General features: G+C 31.3%; 2 protein-coding genes across 5 annotated transcripts in view; one reads left to right on the forward strand and one right to left on the reverse strand.

Annotated features, from left to right (window-relative positions):
- Positions 1-365: 365 nt before the first annotated feature.
- LOC139488753 (small ribosomal subunit protein eS24-like) lies at positions 366-6,402 on the reverse strand. Of its 3 annotated transcripts, XM_071274587.1 has the most exons (6): positions 6,319-6,400; positions 5,128-5,193; positions 4,382-4,591; positions 3,943-4,056; positions 3,368-3,391; positions 366-445 (listed from the first exon to the last, which is right to left on the reverse strand). In XM_071274587.1, the coding sequence occupies exons 1-5, from the start codon at positions 6,319-6,321 to the stop codon at positions 3,386-3,388; spliced, it is 399 nt and encodes a 132-aa protein (XP_071130688.1). In that variant the 5' UTR covers positions 6,322-6,400; the 3' UTR covers positions 366-445; positions 3,368-3,385. The 3 variants fall into 3 exon arrangements, with proteins under 3 accessions (XP_071130688.1, XP_071130689.1, XP_071130687.1); XM_071274588.1 differs by lacking the exon at positions 3,368-3,391 and having other exon boundaries at positions 6,319-6,398; XM_071274586.1 differs by lacking the exons at positions 366-445; positions 3,368-3,391 and having other exon boundaries at positions 3,916-4,056; positions 6,319-6,402.
- A 128-nt stretch (positions 6,403-6,530) lies between these two features.
- LOC139488751 (poly(ADP-ribose) glycohydrolase-like) overlaps positions 6,531-26,867 on the forward strand; it is a 36,530-nt gene continuing 16,193 nt past the window's right edge. The window contains exons 1-11 of one of the 2 annotated variants that reach the window (XM_071274585.1): positions 6,531-6,606; positions 9,515-9,605; positions 9,827-9,902; positions 10,992-11,095; positions 11,486-11,552; positions 14,130-14,232; positions 14,458-14,556; positions 17,416-17,535; positions 19,458-19,541; positions 21,011-21,085; positions 22,492-22,584. In XM_071274585.1, coding sequence (XP_071130686.1) covers positions 9,533-9,605; positions 9,827-9,902; positions 10,992-11,095; positions 11,486-11,552; positions 14,130-14,232; positions 14,458-14,556; positions 17,416-17,535; positions 19,458-19,541; positions 21,011-21,085; positions 22,492-22,584 — 894 coding nt within the window. In that variant the 5' untranslated portion in view covers positions 6,531-6,606; positions 9,515-9,532. Of the gene's footprint in view, positions 6,636-9,514; positions 9,606-9,826; positions 9,903-10,991; positions 11,096-11,485; positions 11,553-14,129; positions 14,233-14,457; positions 14,557-17,415; positions 17,536-19,457; positions 19,542-21,010; positions 21,086-22,491; positions 22,585-26,867 lie in introns of both variants that reach the window. The other variant, XM_071274584.1, reaches the window with a different exon arrangement.

A 26,867-nucleotide genomic window follows, 5' to 3' on the forward strand; every position in this document is an offset into this window, starting at 1 on the left:
GAAGAAATAGATTCTACTGGGGTGGTGGGTTAAAATCTATCTATAAGTACATGTATCTTTAGTTAAACACCATATTTATCCACAAGATTAACAGTGTTGTTGAGTTGCTGTTTCATTAATGCATATCCCATTTCTTCACTTGTGTTGTTTGATATGATGTGTGTAAGCATGATTAGTGAAAATGTCAAAAAAATATGTTACTACCATCACTGTATTATATAATAATTAAGGAGACATCATTTCAACTACTATTGAAATTCAACTGATCTCAAGCTACGTATAATCTAAATCTGCCCTTCTATTATAAACTTTGAATAAACAAAAACTTGACATTTCACTATTTGGATTTCATTCAACACATAAAATGTCTTGACATGTATTTAATACAAAATAAATACACAGGCAACATAAGCTGCAGCCACATCCATCTCTGTATATACCATTACTGAAAAAAATAATAAATAAATAATATTAGTAACATTTCCCTACTCAACTCACTAATTCACAACTGTATGTTAAACATTTCATTTTGTTACTTCATTATTCCAAAAAATGTCCTTTATAATATTTTTGGCACATTTGCTTAAAAGTAGAACAAGGATGAAGCATCAGAAAACATTTATATATGACCAAACATTACATTTTCCTTCATGTTTTTTAAGCTTAAATTTACTAGTTCACATTTAAATTGTTGAAAGATAATTAATTTAGCTGCAGTTTGTTTTAGATAATAAGTTATTCAGCAGATCATTTATCTTTGATAGGCCACATTTAAAAGAATGTCTATTTCCCCTCTCCTGGTTCTATCGATCCTTGTAAACAGACCAGGCAGGCTGGTCCTTTTTTTTAACTGGATGTCATAGCGTGTTCACATGGATGGTTTGACATCCAGTTGAAGCCACTTATCAGTTGTTTGTGCTCAATTTGAGTGTATTTATTTAGATTATCAATCCTTTTGCTTTCAATGTCAGAATGGAAATAAACTATTTCAGGAATTAAAAAAAATATGGGTTTTTTTGGTGGAAAATATTTGACAAGCTGAAGTGGGCTTATACTTGACCCGGTTGGGGAGAGGGGAAACAAACATAATTTTTATTTGGCCCTATGTCAGATATCTAATAGCTGTGCTGTGTGCAGATAAGGAAAAATGGAAAATCAAATGGCTAAAAAAGGTGTGCATATACATGTAGTTTGATGCAATCAATTGATAAAGCTATGCTTCCCAAAATGAAAGTAATAAAAATCACACGATTTATTCAGTCTTATTACATGTAATTAAAGTATTGAGATTAGAATCTCAAACTTAAATCATAAATAATGTAGCAAACATTATAATGAATAGCAATTCTATATATCCATCAGATTTACTTTCAAAGAGTAAAACAGCAAATAGACTTGGATCTAAGAGATAAAAGATTGATATTTGTGACCTATTCTTCCATTTCAATGAGACTTGAAAGTAATATTGAGACAATTTTGAAACTTGCATTAATCTTGAAATAACATAAAATCCAGATACACTAAATATGCCATCAGAAAAAGACAATGGTTGTCCATTAGATCCATTATGGGTATAAATAAACTGTAGATACAGAAACATATACATCCTTATGTAATTTTGATAGTAAATTGCTAATCATGTTGAATTTTAACCTAAATACGCAAAAATCAGTCAATGAGCCACAACTGAAGGTGCAGGACCATAAAAACCTCCCATGTTAATCAGGAATGGTAATTCATACAAATAATCCTTCAATTATTATAAGTCGTTCCCTTTAAACTGACATAAACACAACCTAGAAAATGAAAGTTTCAAAGTGAGGTTGTGAGGCCATATCCTTATTCAAATAAGAATTTCAAATGACTAAACTGTTATAAGACGAACCAAAGTTTCAAAATTGCCACAAATGATAACTGATAAAAAAAAAACCTCTAAAAATAAAATGAACAACCTAGTGCTGTTCTTTTTTTCACAAATAAAAAACCAAGGTTAATCATGAAAAACATTATTTCTAAAATTATGTTTAAAGAAGCAAAGAAATGCAGTGTTGTAATCTAAACTTCTACATTTTAGGTAAATACTGTTTCAAATACAAAATACATCAATAACACATTAAAATCTGCTGATCTTGTGTGAGAGACAACATTACAGACACATGTATACACAGTAAAAGGACAAGAAAAGTTACAATTGAGGGTTTGACACATTTAAAATTAAATCATATCTTGCAGATACTTTTTTTTAAACTGTAAAACTTGTTTTATATTGTAATGAGCTTAGGGCTTTTCCAGAAAAAAATGTATGGGGGGGTTGGAAGGCACATTATATTAATAATACATGGGTGATGGGTATCAGAGCAACTTTTTACACTATAATTCTCAATTACAATTGTCTCGGTGGCGGGTGCTGACAAAAAACTGCCTTCCAACCCCCCCCCCCCATACATTTTTTTCTGGAATGGCCTTTAATAATTGTTTTAATAACTAGAATTATATTTGATCACAATAGATTGGCTGTCCTTCCCATTATGAAAGTTATACCCCCACCACCCAAAAATAAATTGAAGGGAAGCATTTTTTTTTAAATGTGAAAGATAGAATTTAAACATCACTTTTTACATAAGACATGATGCATTTTAGTAAAATGTCAAGTCTAATGATTTTTGATCATTTTTTTCTGTTATTTTTTCCTAATGTAAATTTTTTTTGGAATTTCATGATGGTTCCATAAAAACTTATTTAGTCTTTATTCTATTAAATTAAATGAGCTTTTAAAAAAAAAGACCTTCATTAAAAATCCTTAAATATAAAATATAGACAGTTTTGTCTTTATCAAGTGTCAAACCCTATCAAACAGATTAGCCTATGACTTGCTCTTCAGATACTGGACACTTCAGTCCATTCTTTTTTAAAGATGTTTTTTCTTTAATCAATTTTAGTTTTCAACTTGCACATGTATATAAAATGTCTGAGAAACATTTGCAGATTGGTGAAATAAGAACTGAGCATTTCTTCACAATTTGATTTTTGCCGAAAGATCTTTGCAACTGTAAAATCATACATAGACTGATACTGCAAAGTAATCAAATACTATGCTAACAATAACAGTACTATGGAATATTATCTTTATCTGATTTCTGCAACTATTTCCTATTCATATACAGGTAGTTAGTGTTAGAAATATTATTCACTTCAAAACAGATTTAACTTTGGGAAAGAAATCAAACATTCACTATAAATCATCATAGACTTTTTTCTAGGTTTTATGAACAAGCATATACAGGAGCACCTGTTTATGAATAGTATTAATGATAAGAAAGGATTTCACTCTGAAGATAGATATATATACAAGCCACTCAAGTCTTACCATCTGTAATCTGTATGTTTACTTCTGAAAAGTGGGAGTTATAATGACATACATGGAAAAATTACAGTTGCAGTACTCAGTAAAATGATATTTAACCTATAATGCAACTCTAATGTAAAACATACAAATTTCCATTCAATAGTCAGTGTACTGCATGAATTTCTGAAAATACATATTTTTCATGGGAAAGAACATCCAAGTGTTATTTCCTATATTAAAATATCTCAATCTAAAAAGTATTTTTCATGGGAAAGCACATCCAAGTATTGTTTCCTTTATCAAAATATCTCAATTTACAAAATACAGCTAGGTTTTCAGTTGCCAATGGTTGACGGACATTAAATAACTGTACAGAATGAATCGCATATCACATACTACATGTATTATCTAGTAACTGAGGAAAGACAAAAATGTATCCATTGTGTAAAACACGAGGACTAGATTGTGACACATAAACATGTATATAAATTCTGAACCATTACCAAGGAAATAAAATAACTGTTTTACCAAGAATGCATCGGATTACTTTTTCTGCCTTATATTGATTTCCTAATTGTACAAAATTATTTTTTTACCTTTTTGCCTGTTCCAACTTTGGCTTTCTTTGTTCCTCTGACCTTCTTTTGTCTGTTCTTTCTTTCTTTCCTCTGTTTTCTACCTGCTCTTTGAAGTTTTTCTGCTACACCATGCTGTTGATAGAAAAACATGTTATCACCAAATAAACAAATTATGTTCTTCTCCAAAAGCATATCTATTATAAAAAATTATTGAATTGCATACACAAACATGTACTTAACCTGTCCTTATTGTTGATAAAAATTAATCCTACATGTAGATTAAAGAACTTACTTTTTCTCATTTTAACAAGTACAAATTTGATAAATTTACTATTGTGTCTATAACATTACTTTTCACTGCACCAAACAGTTCAGTTATATATTAACCAGTAATTTTCAGCTGTTGAAATGCAAACTTAATAGCAATTTATTTTAACGAAACTAAAACAAATCATACTCGGATAAGTCTGTATTTAGGTTCAAATTTCTTGGCAAAGTCTAAGCTGTCATATATCAGTCCAAATCCAGTGGTCTTGCCACCTCCAAACTTTGTCTTGAATCCAAAACAGAATATTACATCGGGTGTGGTCTTGTACATTCTAGCCAATTTTTCACGGACATCAGTTTTGGCAACCGTCGCCTTGCCGGGATGTAGAACATCTACAATCTGAAAATAATTATGAATGCTAATTTAAAAAAATCTATTGCAAATGACAGAAAGGAAATACAGGTACAGGTAATGAATAGGAATACTTGCTCGTGTTTTTTTATTGTTGTATCCCAATTTTTCATAGGAAAATTGTCGAGATGATATTTGTATTAACAGCTGCTTCTTTGTGGCAAGGAATGCCGAGGTATGCTTTAACCAGGAAAAACACCACATTTTAATTGTTGTACATATATGTGGAGTCCTTTATTCAAATTAAAAAAGATGTGGTATGATTGCTAATGAGACAACTCTCCACAAAAGACCAAATGCAAAGGAATGTTCCTTAATGTTTAATGATTAGATTTATATTCAGTCCAATGTTTTGTTTGTATTACAATTTTTTGGAGATTGTTAACCACTTCCCAGGGTGGACTGCTGTATACAATTGCAGAGGTTTGTTTTCCTTTAGACAAACCTGACATTTTTCAATCTTCATGTACCATGATAAAACATTTTGAATACACTTCAACAGATTATCTAATGTCTATACATACCATCTGCTTCCGGCACAGCAGACGATTGGTCATAAATTTCCTAGTACGAATGGTGGCACCTTCACTCTGAAAAGTATACAACAGATAACATGAAATGATGATTTTTGACTCTAGGAGTCCATATTATACAATGTATATATATATATATAAATTATAATTCAAATTGTTTCTTATTTATAATTGGCCAAGTGGAGTTTCTAGAATTGCAAGATTTTTTTTTACAACACAGGAAGAGGCAGATTAATAGGGGGAGGGACAAGAACTCACAATTCATGTTCAATTACAGCAAATGTTTGCCCCTCACCAAGAAATGTACTAATGAACCACTAGCCTTGGTTAGTCTTGCCAGTTTCCTAGTTTTTGTACCTTTAAATAATTTATGTTTTAGAGTTGAACTTGAGTGTGATGTCCATTTTTGTGAACTAGTATACATTATTTGTTTATTTGGGCAAGACTCCAGGTAAGGAATTTTCTGCAGTGTTTTAGACTCATTGTTGGCCTTGGTTCCGTTTTCGGCTCATTAGTCAGGTTGTTGTCTCTAAATTTATAAATACATTTCCCTGTTTTCATTATAGCATATGTATTCATAAATAAACAAAACCAAAAAGTTGTTCATAATCACATACTCACAGACATGATATATATATAGTATTTGAAATGAACTGTATAATGGATCGATGTAGACATGTACAAAATGTTAAAGCTATATAGACTATATATATATATATATATCGACAACAATTTTTTAATTACATGAAACATAATATGCATTTAATATGCTGATGTTTATTGATGAACCTATACATCTCATGGTGAAATTAAAAGTAGGCAGGTCACAAAAACAAGAACATGTCAGATATAATACATCATTAAATGGTTATTTCTGGTATTTTACTACTCTGTGATGTAGAATGAAGTAAAAGGGATCGGTCTCTTCCGACAAATTTCGTGCTGCAGATATGTGCATGCAGATTTTAAAATCTAATACAACTTGTAACATTTAGTTGGGGACTTCCCTCGAAATGGACTATCTTTCAAATCAATATTTGTCGTTTGTATGGATGTAATATCGCTACGAATATGCTATCAAAGTTAAGAATTGGTATTAAATATTTTATTCATGAGATGTTTCAATAAGATGGTCAGTAATATTAACGATAAAAGTGGATTTAAATATGGGTAGTATTGTACCATGTTGGTGAAATTGTTGACGACGGAAGAAAGGACAAACCGGAAGTTGAGAAATAATAAGTTCTTTATTAATTTAAATAGTTTTCGTTATTTATAAATTTATCCGAACAATGCAAAATCAAATACAACTCTTTTTATCATAAAAAGAGATTTTATTTTATTTTGATATTTATAAATGTAATTTTCATAATTTTCTATGTTGTATATTAAACTTTCACTTTCGAGTTTATACTTCCGGTTAAATTTCCAATAAACTCGCTTTGACGGAAATATACCCAAGAAACTGCTGTATGAAACTTTCATTTGTACTATGTTTGGTAATGTAATGAGAAGAAAATATCTTTTTAAATTCCCGTTAAAGAGCTTATTAATTTTTCTATTCAAAAGAACTGAACTGTCCGGATCTAGTTTCTATATCTATGATATATCATGATCATTTTGATATATATACATGTATATATTTAATAGATATACAAATTATGTAGGAAGATGTGGTGTGAGTGCCAATGAGACAACTCTCCATCCAAGTCACAATTCATAAAAGTAAACCATCATAAGTCAAGGTACGGTCTTCAACACAGCTGTAAACACGATACCAAAGGGTCCCAAAAAATTGCTAGTGAAAAAACATTCATACAGGAAAACCAATGGTCTAATCTATATAAAAATCAAGAGACAATTATGAACCACATTGGTATCTGGACGATTCGTTCCAACTCTGATTCGTATCAACAAATTCGTCCCAAGTTGCTTGGTCAGTTCGTTCCAACTTTTCCCAAAACTAGTCTGTTGTTCCAACTTATTCAAGAACAGTACTAAACAATATTAACCATTTAAATAGCCTAATTATTTTAATTTTTAATGCTGTACATTTTTCACATTTTGTACTTATATGTATCTAAAACAAAAAATATGGTTTATTATATCTATAATAAAGATATATTGGGCATGATGTTATATATTGATAACTATTTAAAATTATTAAGGTAAGTATTTCATGATAATTTAGTGTTTTAAATATGAATAAAGTGACTAACTAGTGATATTTTCATAGAAATAGTTATCATTATATTAATTGATTATTGTATTTCAATGATGTGTGCATAATAGTTGTTTATGCATTCACCAAAAGAATAATACCATACTTTGCTTGGGTCATAGCTTAGGTCATAAATTAATGCTTGTCAATAATAATTGATGGCTGCCATACTACATTTACTATGTTTTTCTGACCTGCATCGTTACAACTCATTAGCAGAGGTTTTGTATGTTTTACAATATAAAGATTTACTCAGTTTCCTTGTACGAAACCGAAAAAAGGTAAGCAGCCACAAAGAGATCACAGTCCAAAATGATTGAGCTTTGGGACAGCTATAGAAGCCAGTTACCCAGCTGATGACATCTGTTGCACTTATCGTTGTGCCATCCGTTGACCAATAAAATGAAATCTATGAAATACTGAAACTGAAAGACTATTGAACAATTATCTATAAACTGTTATGAACATATGTTATTGAAAAATGATCTTTTATATGAAATATACAGAAAAAAATGGACATGGAATTGCTGTAGGTTGATTTACACTAATACAGTGATATATGGACATATACATTATAAATATTTGGAACAAATTGTTAAGTATGATTAATAATGAACTAAATCAGGTGGAACACATTATTAAGTTTGATTAATAATGAACTAAATCAGTCGGAACGAATTGTCCAAATCTGGAATGAACTGGCTTGGAACGAATCGGACTTGGAACGAATTGACTAGCATTCACCACATTAACAATGAAAACTACTGAACATCAAATTCCTGACTTACAAAAAATGTAGGACAGTTTCAAACAATTGCAGCGGGTTTAAACGTTTTAATGCCAATTTATTAATGGTACCAAACCTTCACCCTTATCTGAAACAATAATGTAACATAATATAGAAAGACACACTTTAAGATAACTTCATTTTAATATTTTACTTTTTATGTCATTTATCTGGAAAAACGTAAGGTTAGGTAATTCAACCTACACCTGAAACTGAATATATATCATGATAAACAAGCATACATGTACATAGTAAAAAGCTGTGTTAACGTAAGTAGAAATGTGGGTGCAATACAATAGATCAAAAACCTAAAATAGAATTTGAACCAGCTTGTTTTTCTAAACTTTAAAAGTAAAGTCCTTTTACTTTTTAGGGAATCTGTGACACCTGGACCATTGGCGTCTTACAACAATCAATTTTGTTTTGGCGTCACACTTTTGCGAAGTGTGAAATTTCTTTGAACTGTTCAATGTCAAGTCATGGCAAACAAATACAATATTATAAGGTGTATAGATCATACAATACAATGTATATAACATACATGTAACACTCCTACTTGTACTGTGTACTAAAGTACAACATCTACTTGTTTTTTTAATCGATTCAACAAATTTTGCTTGTGCAGGTGTCAATAACGGTGATGTCCACACCACAAGTAGTAAGATATAAATGACACAATACCACTGTGACAGATTGATAATATAAAACAAATCTGTGTGCCATGTGCAGAGTGTAGTTCCTTCTCTATATATTAGACATACTTTAATTACCTGCTGTCATTAATTGTCCATACTCTTTACAAATTCCATGTATCCTGTTCCTTAAATGTCTCCAAATCTTTCAAAGTTGATATAAATCAACTTTGGGTCGTATTGACTTGGAGCCGGAACAACAGGATACCGTAGATAACCTAGAAGAGTTTGACTCTGGGAAATATCTTGGTGTCTCCATACACAAAAAGAAAATATTTGGAATCATCACATCATGAAGAAAGCTAAATCCATGGGAGCTTTTCTTCTAAGTACATTTGTAACATCAAAAACATCAAAAACTGTCTTAGTAAAACTAAAGCCTTATGTTATCAAACATTTGTTAGACCACTCATGGAATATTCCAGCATCAACTGGGATCTGGCTGCTTAGGACAACATTTATAGCAAATTAGAATCTATACAACACCAATGTAGATGATTTACACATTACCAATCATTTTCATAGTAACAGCAGAAATAGAAGACAGGACACTGTGTTCAAAGAATCTCTTCACAATATGACAATGTTCTCATATGAATACGTAATTTTATCTTGTGTATTATATTAATATGCAACTCCATTATAATTGTTTCATTAAGCTTTTATATTTTATTTTAGGGTAAAGTTGTTTATAGAATGAGTGAACCCCCTTTGAAAAAGAAAAGAACCCTATTAGATTTTTTCAGAAAGAAAACCAAATCAAATAGTGGTAAGTACACATCAGACAGCTTGGGCAAAGTTTGTCATTGTATTAAAAAAATATCTGCTTTCAGTTAAAAAAAAAACTAGACAAGAAAAGTACATTGTAGTATATGAAGATAAGTTATTACTTTCTTTGCAATGCAGATATATGGTACATGTAGGTTGATATATCTAAAGATGAACATGATTATTATAATTTCTTTATTTTTTCTCCTTTTTTTTTTTTAGATGAACCAGTAAAAGACAAAAAGGTGGAAATCATTGATGTAGAAATGGCTGAATCTGAAGTTGGAAAAAGCGCAAAGTAGTTATATTTATAAGTACAGCATTGTTCTATCCACCAGATTGTCAATTTTGAAAACAGTTTTGCAGGAGAGTTCAATCAGTAAAAGTAGTTGAAGATAAAAAAAAACAACAAACAAACATGTATTAAATTTAGAAATTGATACATGCATACATTATTGCGAATTCTTGACAAAAATGGGAAATCTGATTGATGCGATTGCAAATATTTAATGAAGGAAAAACATAACTGAAATGTATTAAATGAAATAATGAATGTAAGTTTTTACTATTATGAACCTGATACTGTCACATTGTTCACATTAGTGTAAACATCGCAATAATATCTGAATTTACAGTAGTCATGGTAGTTGACGTTACGAATGGTTATGAAATGTAAGGGTTATTACTCTAAATATCTCACTGACTGACTGAAAATTGCTTAAATTTGTCATTTTGGTGTCAATTAAATGCTTTTATAAATGTTATGTTAAAATGTGGCTTATGTATCAGTATTGAGGTAAAATTTGACATCTGTTGAATGTATAAACAAAAGGATACAGTTGTATGCTGAGACAGAGTTGTGATGAGTGATACAGACAATCGTCAAAATGACAAACCGTATGACAAGACCACAACCATGATCATTATCTTTCATGTACACATATATTATTGCAAATATAAAGTATCTTTATTGTCTCAACATCAAATATATTTACAAGAAGCTTGGAAACAAGTGTTGAGATGAGGAGCCATATAAAAAAAAATGTTTTATTTTCTACTTGGCAAGTTTGAATGTGTACTTTTGAAAAAATATTTTTAATGATGTCCTTTTTGTTCTTTTTTTTATTCTTTTTTTTTATCATATTTAATTGAAATCTGTACATTTGTTAGTTGGAAAACATCAAGTAATGGTACCTTATACAGGCCTTGTTAACATTAATAAATAACGTTTTTGTTCTTAAACTTATCTTAAATAATAAGCTTTATAATATTATTATTTTGTTGTTTAAATACATATATACAGTGACAATTAATATCATCTTTCCTGCTCGAAATAATAAATTATTTACGAATAAAGATACAAATACTTACTTTTATGCCTTTGTAGACCAGCAGTCAATCCTGTAATTAAAGTTTTCAATGACATTTCAACACAAGGGTTCGGTGCATCATTTGATGGAAAAGGAGCTCAAGCAGCTTTTACTAAAAAACGTAAGTTTTCTTGATGTCTCAATATACCTCATTTAAAAAATTGATAAATATACGTGGGGAAAATGCTGATTATCTCCATAAATAAAAATTTGCATACTAGAATTGCAAATAGGAAGGCTTAGTTATTACTTTTCATTGATCTTGTTTAGCAGAACTCTATGACCAGTATTTGACATTTTGCTTTAGCTCCTATCTTTTCCAAGGCCCTTGAATTTATTAATCTAAAATCATTGATTTCGAAATTTGTTTTCATTAGTCAGATTTTGCTTTTCTACTCGTATAATGTTAGATAAAAATTAGTTTTATTTTTTTAATTATGAAAGCTTTCTCATGTTTTGTTAACATACAATGATTGTGTTCACTGAATCTGTCTTTTTGTTAACATTGCAGCTGAAATGAAGACGTCGAGTCTTGGTGATACTATAAAATATGATGAGACATTTGAATACAATATGGAGTAAGAAATAATGTAGAAATACTGTAAATAAGAAACTTTTGTATGTATTTATAGTTGCAAACATTAGTAAAAAATATCTGATTTATTATTTTGATTTCAGGGAATGTATCATACAAATAATTTATCAAAATTTAAATTGCAACTTTTTATCATCCGCAAAAATTTAAAAAAATTTGGTCGTATATTGGTATCAAGTTGTCGTTGTCTGCGTCGTCGTTGTCGTCGTCTTTGTCGTCGTTCAAAGACAGAAAGTTTCTGGATAATAACTTGAGTAGAAGTAAATAGAAATCAATAAAATTTAAAAACAAGGTTTATAACCACTAAAAGAAGGTTGTGATTGATTTTGGGGGTTATGATCCCAACTGTTCAGGAATTAGGGGTCAAAAAAGGGCCCAAATTAGCATTTTTCTTGGTTTTCCGACAATAACTTTAGTATAAGTAAATATTATTTATCAATCTACATAAGGTTTATGACCACCAAATGAAGGTTGGGATATATTTTGGGAGTTTTTGTCCCAACAGTTTAGGAATAAGGAGCCAAAAGGATCCAAAATTAAACCTTGTTTGATTTCAACAAAAATTGAATTATTGTTTTTTTTTTATATGCCGAATTTAACCTTGTATTTAGATTCTTAATTTTTGGTCCTGATTTCAAATTGGTTTACATTAAGGTCCAAATGGTCCAAAATTAAACTAAGTATGATTTAAAAAAAAAATGAATTTTTGGGGTTCTTTGATATGCTGAATCTGAACATGTACTTACTTATTTGATTTATGGGCCCAGTTTTCAAGTTGTTCCAAATCAGGGTCCAAAATTAAACTTTGTTTGATTTCAACAAAAAATGAAAATATGGGGTTCTTTGATATGCTGAATCTAACCATGTATTTAGATTTTTATATTTGGGCCCCGTTATCGAATTGGTCCACATTGAAGTCTAAAGGTTCCAAAATTGAACTTTATTTAATTTCATCAAAAATTGAATTCTTTGGGTTCTTAGATATGCTGAATCTAACCATGTATTTAGATTTTGGATAATGGAAAATAAAAGGTAATGACCAATTTAAAAAAAAATAAGTTCTTAGACCACATTCATTCTGTGTCAGAAACCTATGCTGTGTCAATTATTTAATCACAATCCGAATTCAGAGCTGTATCAAGCTTGAATGTTGTGTCCATACTTACCCCCACTGTTCAGGGTTTGACCTCTGTGGTAGTATCAAGCTGCACCCTGCGGAGCATTTTAATTCATTTGCAAAACATATACCATTGCAATTTCTTTGAAAGAATGATAACATAGCAAAAATTTATGAATATACAGGCTCTGTTTTGATATATATGTCTAAGGCAGCCTATGGTTACCTACAGTTTGATTATGTATATATATGGGTAACCAAAGGTCGCCTTGATCGTGTATTCTAACACAGCCAGAGGAAATGATAATGGAGGCAACTAGATTTGTAAAACAGTATATTCAGTATATAATAAGGGAGACAACTTCTGTTTATCAAACATTATATATATATATACAGTACATAATAAGGGAGACAACTTCTGTTTATCAAACAGTATATACAGTACATAAGAAGGGAGACAACTTCTGTTTATCAAACAGTATATACAGTACATAATAAGGGAGACAACTTCTGTTTATCAAACAGTATATACAATACATAATAAGGGAGACAACTTATGTTTATCAAACAGAATATACAGTAAATAATAAGGGTGACAACTTCTGTTTATCAAACAGTATATACAGTACATAATAAGGGAGACAACTTATGTTTATCAAACAGTATATACAGTACATAATAAGGGTGACAACTTCTGTTTATCAAACAGTATATACAGTACATAATAAGGGAGACAACTTATGTTTATCAAACAGTATATACAGTACATAATAAGGGTGACAACTTCTGTTTATCAAACAGTATATACAGTACATAATAAGGGAGACAACTTCTGTTGATCAAACAGTATATACAGTACATAATAAGGGTGACAACTTATGTTTATCAAACAGTATATACAGTACATAATAAGGGTGACAACTTATGTTTGTCAAACAGTATATACAATACATAATAAGGGAGACAACTTATGTTTGTCAAACAGTATATACAATACATAATAAGGGAGACAACTTATGTTTGTCAAACAGTATATACAGTACATAATAAGGGAGACAACTTATGTTTATCAAACATTTACAAAGATTTGTCATTGCCAGAACTGAGGTATATTGTCAATTTATGTGTTTGCTTCAGAATGGCACAGTAAACACAAATACGATCAGAATAATGAGATATATGAAACAATTACAAAATATGTTTGCAAATAATAAACACTAGTACAAATGAAATGTGAATATTCATTTTTAATGAAAATTTGTTGGTTTTTTGAAAAACAATGTAAAGAAAACAAGTGATGAGAATATTTTCTATGTCACTTGTTTTCACCTTTAATGAAAACTTGCTTGAAATAATATCTCTATTCATATGTGTAGTTCAATTCTTAAAATATAGCCAATGAAGTACTTGAGATAATTTAATGTTCATGATTTATTTGAATAGTTCTGACATGGCAGACTCTCAAGGTTCTCAAGATGGAGATAGTGTTAAACCAGATATACCAACCAGGAAACCAAGTCAGAGAAAAGCTAATTCTGATTGGAAGGTAAATATATTGATCCCACCCTTTATGATAGAGGGAATTTTTTTATTTAAACATATATATATATGTTTAAATAAAAAAATATATTTGTATTTTATTAATAAAAGATTTTTTGTATTTCAAAGATAAATAAATTGTTATATACAAATTGCCTATAGCTGAAATGATTAGTAATGATAACATTTAGTTTTCTTTGTAGTGACCAATATCATATGTTTTATTTTCTAGGGAAAACCTTTGAATAGACTGAATAAAATACCTGACTGCATGGATAAATTACCTGCTCTACATTCAACAGAAAACCATACAGTTCTTATAAAAGTGCCAGTAAGAGTTATATATACTGTAAACCAACTAATATTCACTTTTCGCGAGTAGAAAAATAAATGCAAATATGTTTAGAATCGCGAAATTAAATCTCCACGAAATAGAGAAGGAAGAACTAAATGCCAAATTAAGTATTCGCGAAAATAAGTTGGTTTACAGTATTATTATAGTTGAAATGAAGTAGTTAAAAATTAGTCTTTGTGAGGTGAAAAATAACCAATAATCCACCAATACTGCACAAAAGAACTAAAGATTGAACAACATTGAACCTACCAACTGTGCATTCTATAATCATCCATACTCTAGAAATAAGACTTGAAATGTATATATTAAAGTTTATGCATCATTATTTAAGGTAGCACAATACAAAGATTTTATAACTCCAACACCCAAGTTTTAAAATGCTGTAACTTTCTTAATAAAGCTTGAAAATTTATAAAAGTGGTAGTTTTGGATAGCTAACAGATTACTCTTTCAAATAAATGCAATGTTAGTATTATGCTTTAATTATGTAACCAATTATAATGTTAACTGTGTCTAAAATATTTTTCACCAAATTTCCACTTTCAAATGAAATTAGCTTCTGCATAGGTATCCCTAGAGGGTTGATTTTATTATATGTTGTTCCTATGGCCATTATCTACAAAAGGGTGTCTCAGATTTTAGATAGAATGTATAGAACAAATTTTACACCTAATTAATCATTATCTTCTTTTATGTGGTTAGGATGTTTACACTAATTAGAGATTTGTGAGAGAATGGAATACCATAGAGACAATCTGAGACACCCTTTTGAAGCCCAAAATGTGTTGATTAAGATTTCGTTAAAATTTTTAGTATAGTTAAAGAGATGATAGAGCTAAATTCATTCAAGTGAACGTACCCAGATTTTGCCACTAATTACATAATAATTGATTACATAATGATTGCATAATAAAAATATTGCATTCATTTAAAAGATAAATCTTTTATCTATCTATATATACCTCTTTTATTATTTTCTATGCATTCATAAGAAAGTTACAGCATTTCAAAGGTTAGTGATTGGAAGTAAAAAAATCTGTGTATTGTGCTACCTTAAAGTTGAAAAATAGTATGCAAGTGCCCTTTTTAGCTCACCTGGCCCGAAGGGCCAAGTGAGCTTTTCTCATCACTTTGCGTCCGGCGTCTGTCGTCGTCCGTCGTCGTCGTCGTCCGTCGTCGTCCTGCGTTAACTTTTACAAAAATCTTCTCCTCTGAAACTACTAGGCCAAATTAAACCAAACTTGGCCACAATCATCATTGGGGTATCTAGTTTAAAAATTGTGTCCGGTGACCCGGTCAACCAACCAAGATGGCCGCCATGGCTAAAAATAGAACATAGGGGTAAAATGCAGTTTTTGGCTTATGACTCAAAAACCAAAGCATTTAGAGCAATTCTGACATGGGGTAAATTTGTTTATCAGGTCAAGATCTATCTGCCCTGAAAATTTCAGATGAATCGAACAACCTGTTGTTGGGTTGCTACCCCTAAATTGGTAATTTTAAGGAAATTTTGCTGTTTTTGGTTATTATCTTGAAAAATATTATAGATAGAGATAAACTGTAAACAGCAATAATGTTCAGCAAAATAAGATTTACAAATAAGTCAACATTACCGAAATGGTCAAATGACCCCTTTAGGAGTTATTGCCCTTTATAGTCAATTTTTAACCATTTTTCGTAAAACTTAGTTATCTTTTACAAAAATCTTCTCCTCTGAAACTACTGCGCCATATTAAACCAAACTTGGCCACAATCATCATTGGGGTATCTAGTTTAAAAATTGTGTCCGGTGACCCGGTCAACTTACCAAGATGGCCGCCATGGCTAAAAATAGAACATAGGGGTAAAATGCAGTTTTTGGCTTATAACTCAAAAACCAAAGCATTTAGAGCAATTCTGACATGGGGTAAAATTGTTTATCAGGTCAAGATCTATCTGCCCTGAAAATTTCAGATGAATCGAACAACCTGTTGTTGGGTTGCTACCCCTAAATTGGTAATTTTAAGGAAATTTTGCTGTTTTTGGTTATTATCTTGAAAAATATTATAGATAGAGATAAACTGTAAACAGCAATAATGTTCAGCAAAATAAGATTTACAAATAAGTCAACATTACCGAAATGGTCAAATGACCCCTTTAGGAGTTATTGCCCTTTATAGTCAATTTTTAACCATTTTTCGTAAATCTTAGTTATCTTTTACAAAAATCTTCTCCTCTGAAACTACTGCGCCATATTAAACCAAACTTGGCCACAATCATTATTGGGGTATCTAGTTTAAGAATTGTGTCCATTGACCTGGTCAACCTACCAATATGGCTGCCATGGCTAAAAATAGAACATGGGATAAAATGCAGTTTTTGGCTTATAACTCAAAAACAAAAGCATAAAGAGCAAAACTGGCATGGGTTAAATTGTTTATCAGGTCAAGATCTATCTGCCCTGAAAATTTCAGACGAATCGATAGTCAATTTTTAACAATTTTCATAAAATTTGTAAATTTTTACTAACACTTTTAACTGAAACTACTGGGCCAATCATTATAGATGGGGATATATGTACGCAGCAAGAATGTTCAGTAAAGTTAGATCTACAAACATATCACCATCACCAAAACACAATTTTGTCACGAATCCATCCGTGTCCTTTGTTGAATATTCACATATACAAATGTACCAAGGTGAGCGACACAGGCTCTTTAGAGCCTCTAGTTTATCTTTAGGGTTAAAGATTACATTTATGCTATCAAAACCGTTATGTGGCTTACTTTTGAGAAAAAATAGACATAGTGCATGGAGCACAACATTCTATACAATATATGATTTTTAATTAAATAGTACAAGTATGATCCAAAGTTACCACCTACACCTCATCCAGCACAGTATAAAGATGGTTGGAATAATGACCATGTGAAGATGCCATGTTCTCCACAGAATGAATATCCTTTCCAAGGCAAGGTATGTCAGTCTATATAGAAAGTATAAATCTTACCATTGAAAACACTTTGTTTTTTATCCAACTCCTAGTTTGAAATGAAAGAACAATACCAGCTCACATGATTTTTAATGCTTTATATTCAACCGCAAAAATTTTGCAGTCGTATATTGGTATCACGTCGTCTGCGTTGTCGTCGTCAGCGTTGTCGGAAGACGGATGGTTTCTGGATAATAACTTTAGTATAAGTAAATAGAAATCAATTAAATTTTTAACACAATGTTTATAACCACAAAAGGAAAGTTGGGATTGATTTTGGGGGTTATGGTCCCATCGGTTTAGGAATTAGGGACCCAAAGGGGCTCAAAACATACATTTATCTAGTTTCAGGACAATAATATAAAAAAGAAGATGTGGTATGATTGCAAATGAGACAACTGTCCACAAGAGACCAAAATGACACAGACATTAACAAATATAGGTCACCGTACGACTTTCAACAATGAGCGAAGCCCATACAGCATAGTCGGCTATAAAAGGCCCCGATAAGACAATGTAAAACAATTCAAACAAGAAAACTAAATAAGTTGTGTATAAGTATTTCAATTACTCTGAAATTGTACTACAATGTCATTCCATTAAGTAGAAGGTTGGGATTTATTTTAGGGTTATGGGGCAAACAGTCTAGGAATTAAGTGCCAAAAAGGGACCAAAAACCAGCATTTTTGAAGTTTCAGGACAATTACTTATGTTTTACGGTATGGATCTCTCTGACATTGTACCACTAGGTTCTATATAATGAAGGGAAGGCTTTGTGTCAGTTTGGGGTTTATATCCCTGAACATTTAGGAATAAGGGGCCAAAAAAGGGCCAAAAAGAAGCGTTTTTATAGTTTACAGACGAATAACTTATGTTTAAGTGTATGGATCTCTCTGAAATTATACTACAAGGTTTCTTACTACAAAGGAAAGGCTGGAATTGAGTTTTGGGGTTCTTGCTCCAAGGGGGGTTTCAATAAGTGAGGGGCCCAAAAAGGGGCCCAAATAAGCATTTTTGTAGTTTTTAGTCAATAACTTTTGTTTAAGTGTATAAATTGCTCTGAAATTATACGACAAGTTTCCATATTACAAAGGGATGGTCATAGGGGGTAATGGATCAAATCATTAAGCAATTAGCGACAAAAAAGGGGGTGAAACAAGGGTTTTCCTGGTTAAAGGACAATTTAGACAATTTAAAAGCAGTGTTAGGGAAGTAATCCAATTCCAATTAAAATTAAAGAATACTGATATATCTATATGTTTGATTACTTGATTACCTCCATTACACTGCTTGAAAACTATGTTAAAGGAAGTGATAATTGTCTTGAGATGAGTAGCTGTAAATTTATTTTTAGAAGTTACTGTTGATTAATATTAATTTTAACCATGACTAAGTTATTTTATATTTTAATACTTTATGAGTAATTATTGTTGCCAACTAAATTAGAAATTTAAATTGAGATTATTTTTGGAATAAGGGATTGGGGGAGATGAAAAAAATGTGGAGGGTGGGGATAGAATTTTTCTCATTTCAGATTTCAGAAATTGAAAAAGAATTTTTCTTCAAATATTTTTTTTTGAGGGGATTTATATTCAACAGCATAGTGTATTGCTCAAAAGCAAAATAAATTGACCACATTCTGGGTCAGAAACCTTTGCCGTGTCAACTATTGAATCACAATCCAAATTCAAAGTTGTATCAAGCTTGAATGTTGTGTCCATACTTGCCCCAACTGTTCAGGGTTGGACCTCTGTGATCGTATAAAGCTGCGCCATGCAGAGCATCTGGCTACTTAAAATATTGAGAATACTTTTTTTTTCTATCTTAAATTAACATTTTGCAGTTTGTGATACCAGATAGTTGTAGCAAAAGTGATTAAAAACACTTTTGTATGAATTACTTTCAGAATAATAAACAGATATTGAGGAAAAGGTGGGAGATTATTGAAGAGGCACTTCTTAGTAAAATACCAGGTCCATATGAGTTAGAGGTATCTATAAATTTATGTTACAACAATACATGTACATGTGTTATGATGTATATTTTTGAGTAAAAATGCTACCAGTGTTTCATTCCAAAAATATCTCCAGCCCAGTAGTTAACTATCATACGAGTCAACTCACCTGTATTTTGTGGGTATGACCTGTGAATTTACCAGCTCACCCAAGATTATTCAATACCTGTCAGGGTTTTCAAATAATCTGGAAATTCATCAAATGACCAGTTGTTGCCCATAATCTGGTGTCATGAAACTTATAATGTCCAATATGCTCAAATTTCCTCTGAATAACAGTAAATATATCTTGTTAATTTGCAGATATCATAACATAATTTTGACACTCTTTTGATTGAAGGACACATGTAATAACATTACTCTAATTGTCTCAATGATTGTGCTTGGTTTGCAAATACCAATTATTCTACATTTTTCTACAGGTATACAACCAAACTTCAAAACCATATTTTTATATTTACTGTGGATTCATTGTTTTTTTTTTGGGGTACCATTTTTCGTTGGTATTGATAAACTACGAATTTAAATGTTCTTTGAATTACGCATCTTGTAAAAGGTTGTACATCTTCGCTAGCCAAGGGTTACGATCCACTCCCTTCTCTTCATTCTTGGAGGATTGAGATAAAATTTTGGAGACGCAAGGTAAGTATTTTTATTGGTTGCAGTAGAAACTTGCTGCATCAAAACAAAAAGCGCCTATAACATGATCACGTGTAGATGTAGAAAGTGTTTGTAAACAATTGCCACATGTTTATTGTGCAACAAGTCTTTACATCACTAAACATACGACTATATTTATTGACAACTTGAATGTTTTTAATCAACTGATAGAAGTTCCTGTGTATGTTTCATGCACAAATGCATGAATGTTGACATATTTTCGTTTCTGGCTTAACCAGTGTGTAGAATCTGGATGCTAATGTGGTTTTACCTCCATATTGAAGAGTTCAAGTGCTACCATTGGTCAAGAATAATGTATTCGGAATGGGCATGACTTTAATCTTCCGATAGATGACGCAACATTGATATCACAAATGTTAGCTCAATCTGCCAAAGGTAAAAAGAATGGGAGTGGATTGTAACCCTTGACTAGCGAAGATGAAGGTTGTATGCAGACATTGGAAAATTAGAAATCAAATATCGAAGAAAATGCAAGTTTTTCTCAATCCATGAACATTGGTACCCACAAAAATAAACAGATCCACAGTATGAAAGAATTTATTAAAAGTTTTAAGTAATTAATGATTGAAAAGAGTCAAGTTTGTTAATATTTTAATATCCGTTTTGCAATGTTACTTATTGAGTCAGTATGTCTATGATGCATAGATCTCATGTGCCATTAGTATATAGTACAATGAACACAAAAATGAACATTTTGTTATATATGAATAGCTCTTTACATTAATCTGTTTGCACTTATGATTTAGTGATCTTATTTATTGTAGGATGTAATACTGAAATATAATTCACGATATTTTGGCAAGTGGAATTTTGAGACACTGAAGAGTCTTTTTACAGAGGTAATTAAAGAAAAAAATTATGGACAGTTTGTTTTGTGTGAAAATATCTGTGCTGTCAACAATCAAGAATAATTGTACTGACATACATACAGGATGTCACCAGACAAAGTCAAACTGTTACTCTTACATACACAATTTGTAGTCATAGTCATATAGTTTATAATGTATGCATAAATATGCAGATGTGAAGTGATTGCCAGTTAAATAACTATCCATTAGTCCAAATGATGTAACATATTATTTATAAATTAATCTACTTAAACTAAACTATTGTACAATTTTAACAATTGCTGTAATTAAGTTCTTTTTAGCTCACCTGGCCGAAGGGCCAAGTGAGCTTTTCTCATCACTTGGCGTCCGTTGTTGTCGTTAACATTTTACATTTTGAACTTCTTCTAGAGAACCACTGAATGGCATGAATGTTCCTTATGAGGTACTGACCAAGTGTTGTTACTTTGTAGCCGATCCATCATCCAAGATGGCCGCCAGCGGGGGACTTAGTTTAACATAGGACCCTATAGGAAATGCATAAAATGACTTCTTTTAGAGAACCACAGAATGGAATGAAACCAAACATAGTATGAATGTTCCCTATGAGGTGATGACCAAGTGTTGTTACTTTGTAGCCAATCCATCATCCAAGATGGCCGCCAGTGGGGGAGTTAGTTTAACATAGACCCAATGGGAAATGCATACAAATGTCTTCTTTTAGAGAACCACTGAATTGAATGAAACCAAACATAGCATGAATGTTCCATATGAGGAGCTGACCAAGTGTTGTTACTTTATAGCCGATCCATCATCCAAGATGGCCACCAGCGTGGGACTTAGTTTAACATAGGACCCTATGGGAAATTCATACAAATGACTTCTAATAGAGAACCACTGAATGGAATGAAACCAAACATAGTATGAATGTTCCTTATGAGGTGATGACCAAGTGTTGTAACTTTGTAGCCGATCCATCATCCAAGATGGCTGCCAGTGGGGGACTTAGTTTAACATAGGACCCAATGGGAAATACATACAAATGTCTTCTTTTAGAGAACAACTAAATGGAATGAAACCAAACATATTTTTTTTATAAATTTTATTTATTACACTATTAGCTGTTACTTTGTGATATGGTATAAAAATCAACCAAAAAAATCAATTATTTTTGGCCCCAGATGACTTTTAAAATGTTTATATCATTGAAAAAACTCCAAATTACCTACCTTTGGTGAATGTCTAAGGGACATAACTAAGTCAAAAAATAATTTACCTATACAAGTAAATAAGATATACTTGTATAAGTATCCTACAAATTTACTTATATAAATATTTACATCTACAAGTAAATAAAAATTACTTGTACAAGTTGTACCCCTGACTGGTGTTTGTCAAGTCTATTTCTTATTTTTCAGAACCTTTTAGAATGTGAAAGAAATCATTTCTTTGGTGAAGTTCTACCAAAAATTGCAAAGTTAGCACTCAGTTTGCCTCATTTATGTACTCAGGTAACATTTTTTACTTAGTATAATAAAGTTACAATATTAATATGCAGACAAACAGATAATTGATTTATCAGTTTGTACAGTAAAACCAGTATAAACCGGCCGGCTACGGGACCATAAAAAAGGGCCTGTTTGGACAGTGAGCCAGTTTATTCAGGTTTCTGTTTTGACCGGAAGTTAATGACTTGTGACGTCCAACATTTTGCATGAAAAAATTCTCTCTGATTGTAAATTATATCTGATAAATTAAAATACTTTCACTTCGTTTTTCATTGTTTGCATTTGCATCATAATGCTCGCGTTGTTTGGATTGTAAGACGAGAGTTTCGATTTACTCCCATGATCAATAATTTGAAATGTTGGAATGGCCGATTAAAAAGCCAGAATATTATCAAACGTAATGTCATCACTTTCGAAACGTTGTCGTACAGTGTACAATATCCATTGATTGTTGTCATCCGGGTGTTTTTCATTATCAAGGTCATTTGTTTAGGGGTTCACAACAAGTAACCAAGGATTTCGAAATTACGATGTGAACTTTTTACTTCGCGATTTTAATTTGTTTATCCAAGTTAAAACGTAAGTTCAATCCGAGATATATATTCGGTGTGTCTTTTCGTTTAATTGACACATTTATAATGTTTTAATAAATAATACAGCTCACTACTGTACGATTGTATGTTCACAGTTGGACACCTGACTAATTGATTATCACGAAAAGTTATATTGTATCAACAAATATGTTTTTATATGAATTTGGTTAAATATACTTACCATGAAATTACATTTATATTATATAGAATATGTTTGCTTTCACAACATGTTCTCATCGCAATTAACTAGGTGATTAAAAATTACATCCATGAGATGTACTCACCTACGTCATAGTTCACCTGTGTAACATACACAAGCTTTAGTTTTAATTTTTGCGTTCAAGAGAACGCATGTTTCTCGTCGACAAGGATTTTTAACAGTTTACTGTTGAAAATCCTTATGTTTTATAAAAGACATTATATGTTTTCGGAATATCGGTATACGATTAATTTAATGTGAATCAGATTCTGTCAAGTTTCTGATATGTACTTTATCGTCAATTTCACAGCTTACGAGTCTGGAAATACGACGACCTAGAAAATGACCTTTGTTTAGCCGCCATTTTCAAACATTAAATCGGGTCCGAGGAAAGGCAGAATTTAGCTGTCAAAATCGGACATGTTACGTGAGTGCTACGTTTTTAAAAAAGATATATATATAAACGGATGTTTATTTATTTATTTATTTTTTCACGCTGGCCGGATTTTTTCACTGCATTAGAGCAATGCTACGAAACAGGTCGAGTGGAAAGTTTGGATAAAGTCGATTGTTTACAATTTGCAGTCTGTACACGAGACTGTGTAATAAACACATCACTATATTAAAATCAGAATAGGTGTTTTGACCAGATCTGATTATTTAAATGTGGAAAACGTCCGTATGGGAGCGTATACCACTATTGTCACTAGAACCTCAGTTGGTTCAGTCGATTGTTTACAATGTGCAGTCTGTGCACAAGACTGTAAACACATCACTATTAAATCAGAAAAGGTATTTTGACCAGATCTGATTATTTTAATGTGGAAAACGTCCGTATGGGAGCGTATACCACTATTGTCACTAGAACCTCAGTTGGTTCGGTCGATTGTTTACAATGTGCAGTCTGTGCACAAGACTGTAAACACATCACTATTAAATCAGAATAGGTATTTTGACCAGATCTGATTATTTTAATGTGGATAACGTCCGTATGGGAGCGTATACCACTATTGTGACTAGAACCTCTGGTTCAATAAATTTCAATCAGAAAAGGGAATCTGCCCATTTCTGATTGTTTTATTTGGATAACGTTCCATACAGGGAGCGTAGACCAACAGTGATACTGTTTTAACAGTTGATAAATACATCACAATCAGAATAGGAATTTTGCCCACAACTGATGATGTTTATTTGGTTAACTTTCCATTCAGGGAACATAAACCATCTATACTATTAAACGAGAAGACCTCATTTTGGGTGTCGCTTCTCTTCTTTCCACAATAAATTAATCAACACGCCTCTGTGTCCTATAGGTACAGTGCATAGTCGCATTTGTCATCCATTCATATGATTATTCAGATTGAGTTATTTTGGGAGAAAATCGAGAAAAAGGGCATCCGGATATTGTCCCGTCATTGGACAAAATTGTAAGTCAGGTTATACTTCCGGTTTGCGTTTTTCTGTATACTTTGAACATACATTATACTACGAATAAAGTGTATTTTCAAAATTCTATCTGCTATCATTTTCAAGTTTACTATCCACGGTGGTCACAGAGTTTATTAAATAGAGAGGGTCTGTATACTATATCAATGAGTTGACCACCATGGATCGATTAGAAAACTTAGAATTGAAAGTAAATACACTTTTATATATTATTTATATAGTGAATGTTCATAATATACAGATAAGCGCTAAAATTATTCATGTGCACTTTTGATACCTTTTCTGAAATTCTCCAGTCATTAAATCTTTTACAAAATTCATTGATTACAAAAAAAAGAAGATGTGGTATGATTGCCATGTTGACAACTCTCCACAAGAGACCAAAATGACACAGAAATTAACAACTATAGGTCATCGTACGGCCGTCAACAACGAGCAAAGACCATACCGCATACTCAGCTTTAAAAGACACCGAAATGAAAATGTAAAACAATTCAAACGAGAAAACTAGCAGCCTTATTTATGTACAAAAAATGAACGAAAAACAAATATGTAACGCATAAACAAACGACAACCACTGAAGTACAGGCTCCTTACTTAAATGTTTATAACATACTAAATGTATATTCATGTTGAAATTTATAGAAAACCACACATTGGGAATTTTGGAAATAAAGGAGGAGGGATTTAAAAAAAAACATTTTCCTGTCCCCAATAATTTATGATTTATGATAATTTTGCTGAAATTCTCCAGTCATTCAATATTTCACAAAATTCTTCCAACAACACTTTACATACTTTAAACTACGCTCTGAATGCCCGCGATTTCGCGGGTGTGTTCTAGTATTTATTGAAAATAAAATGTGCTCAATGGATCACTATAGAATTAAAATAGAATAGGGATTTTACCCAAGTCTATTTGATTAATGTTGACGTGTTTCATACAGGAAACATAGGAACTAGAACAACATGCATGATTTGGGATCTGTAAGTTGCATTATTTCTACTAAAATACAGATTTGATATCTTGCATAAAATTTAATCATAACTATTTATTGATTCCACATTGATATTTATGGAGCGTTGCACTTAGATGATTGTTACAAATAAAATAAATTACAATCAGACAGTGAATTTTAGTCCAGGTCTATCTGACTTTTGTAGACATCATTCCATCCAGGGAACATTATGTCTATTTTTATTATATTTTAAAACAACACAAGCATAGCTAATATTTGGTTACACATTGTTTTTTGTGATGAACCAACAGTTCAGTCAATTTACATATTTGCTCATATTGATAATATATTGAAAATGTGTCTGGAAATAGTCAAGACAGATATTAAACACACTAAAATAATACATTGTTATCTAGTACAATACAAATGTGATTGCAGTTTAAGCATACCAATACATATTTTTTTTTTAAATAATTCTCCAATTCTCTAACAGACGTGGAGTCACTAAGAATGGAACACTGTTTCTAAATACAGTTGATAGCTTGTGACAACTCTTTTTACTAATATTTAATTTTCATGTTTAGTTTACTTATGACAAGAAGAACATCATTATTATAAGTATGAACTGCTATAACCAATTGTTTGTTTTTGTCGGCAGTAAGGATCGAAACAAAGACTTATATGTTTTTATGTAAACATTAGATTGTCTATGAAATAAAGAGTTTAGGGAATGCCATGATGCATTTCACAAAGACTCATTCAAGGTAATGGCTTATATTTTGATTACATAATTCAGAGTGTACATTGCCAATGCATATAATATAATATGTACTAATTCTGTTTTGTGTTGAGTACACAAAAAAAGAGGTGATAACATCAGACTTAAGGGACTATTTTACCCTCACTATATGGGAATCGCTGTCAAATTATACATATATCTTCCAATCATGAAAGCGAAAGGAGTTTGGATGCTCTTTTAAAGATAGAAAATTATGCCTTAATTTACATCTTAAGTTTTCTAAGCAATGCCAACAGATGGGCAAGTTTCTGCTATAAGGGATTCATTCATTGGGTCTGTTTTTATTCTTA

The sequence above is a fragment of the Mytilus edulis genome, chromosome 9 (assembly GCF_963676685.1).
Source record: "Mytilus edulis chromosome 9, xbMytEdul2.2, whole genome shotgun sequence".
Classification (NCBI taxonomy): domain Eukaryota; kingdom Metazoa; phylum Mollusca; class Bivalvia; order Mytilida; family Mytilidae; genus Mytilus; species Mytilus edulis.

Bases quoted from the DNA above. Each gene is read 5' to 3' on its own strand.
- LOC139488753 (XM_071274586.1), bottom strand. The intron at 4,592-5,127 runs GTATGTATAGAC...AATTATTTTCAG, and splicing joins TGCTGTGCCGGAAGCAGATG to ATTGTAGATGTTCTACATCC. The intron at 4,057-4,381 runs GTATGATTTGTT...TTCTATCAACAG, and splicing joins CTAAATACAGACTTATCCGA to CATGGTGTAGCAGAAAAACT.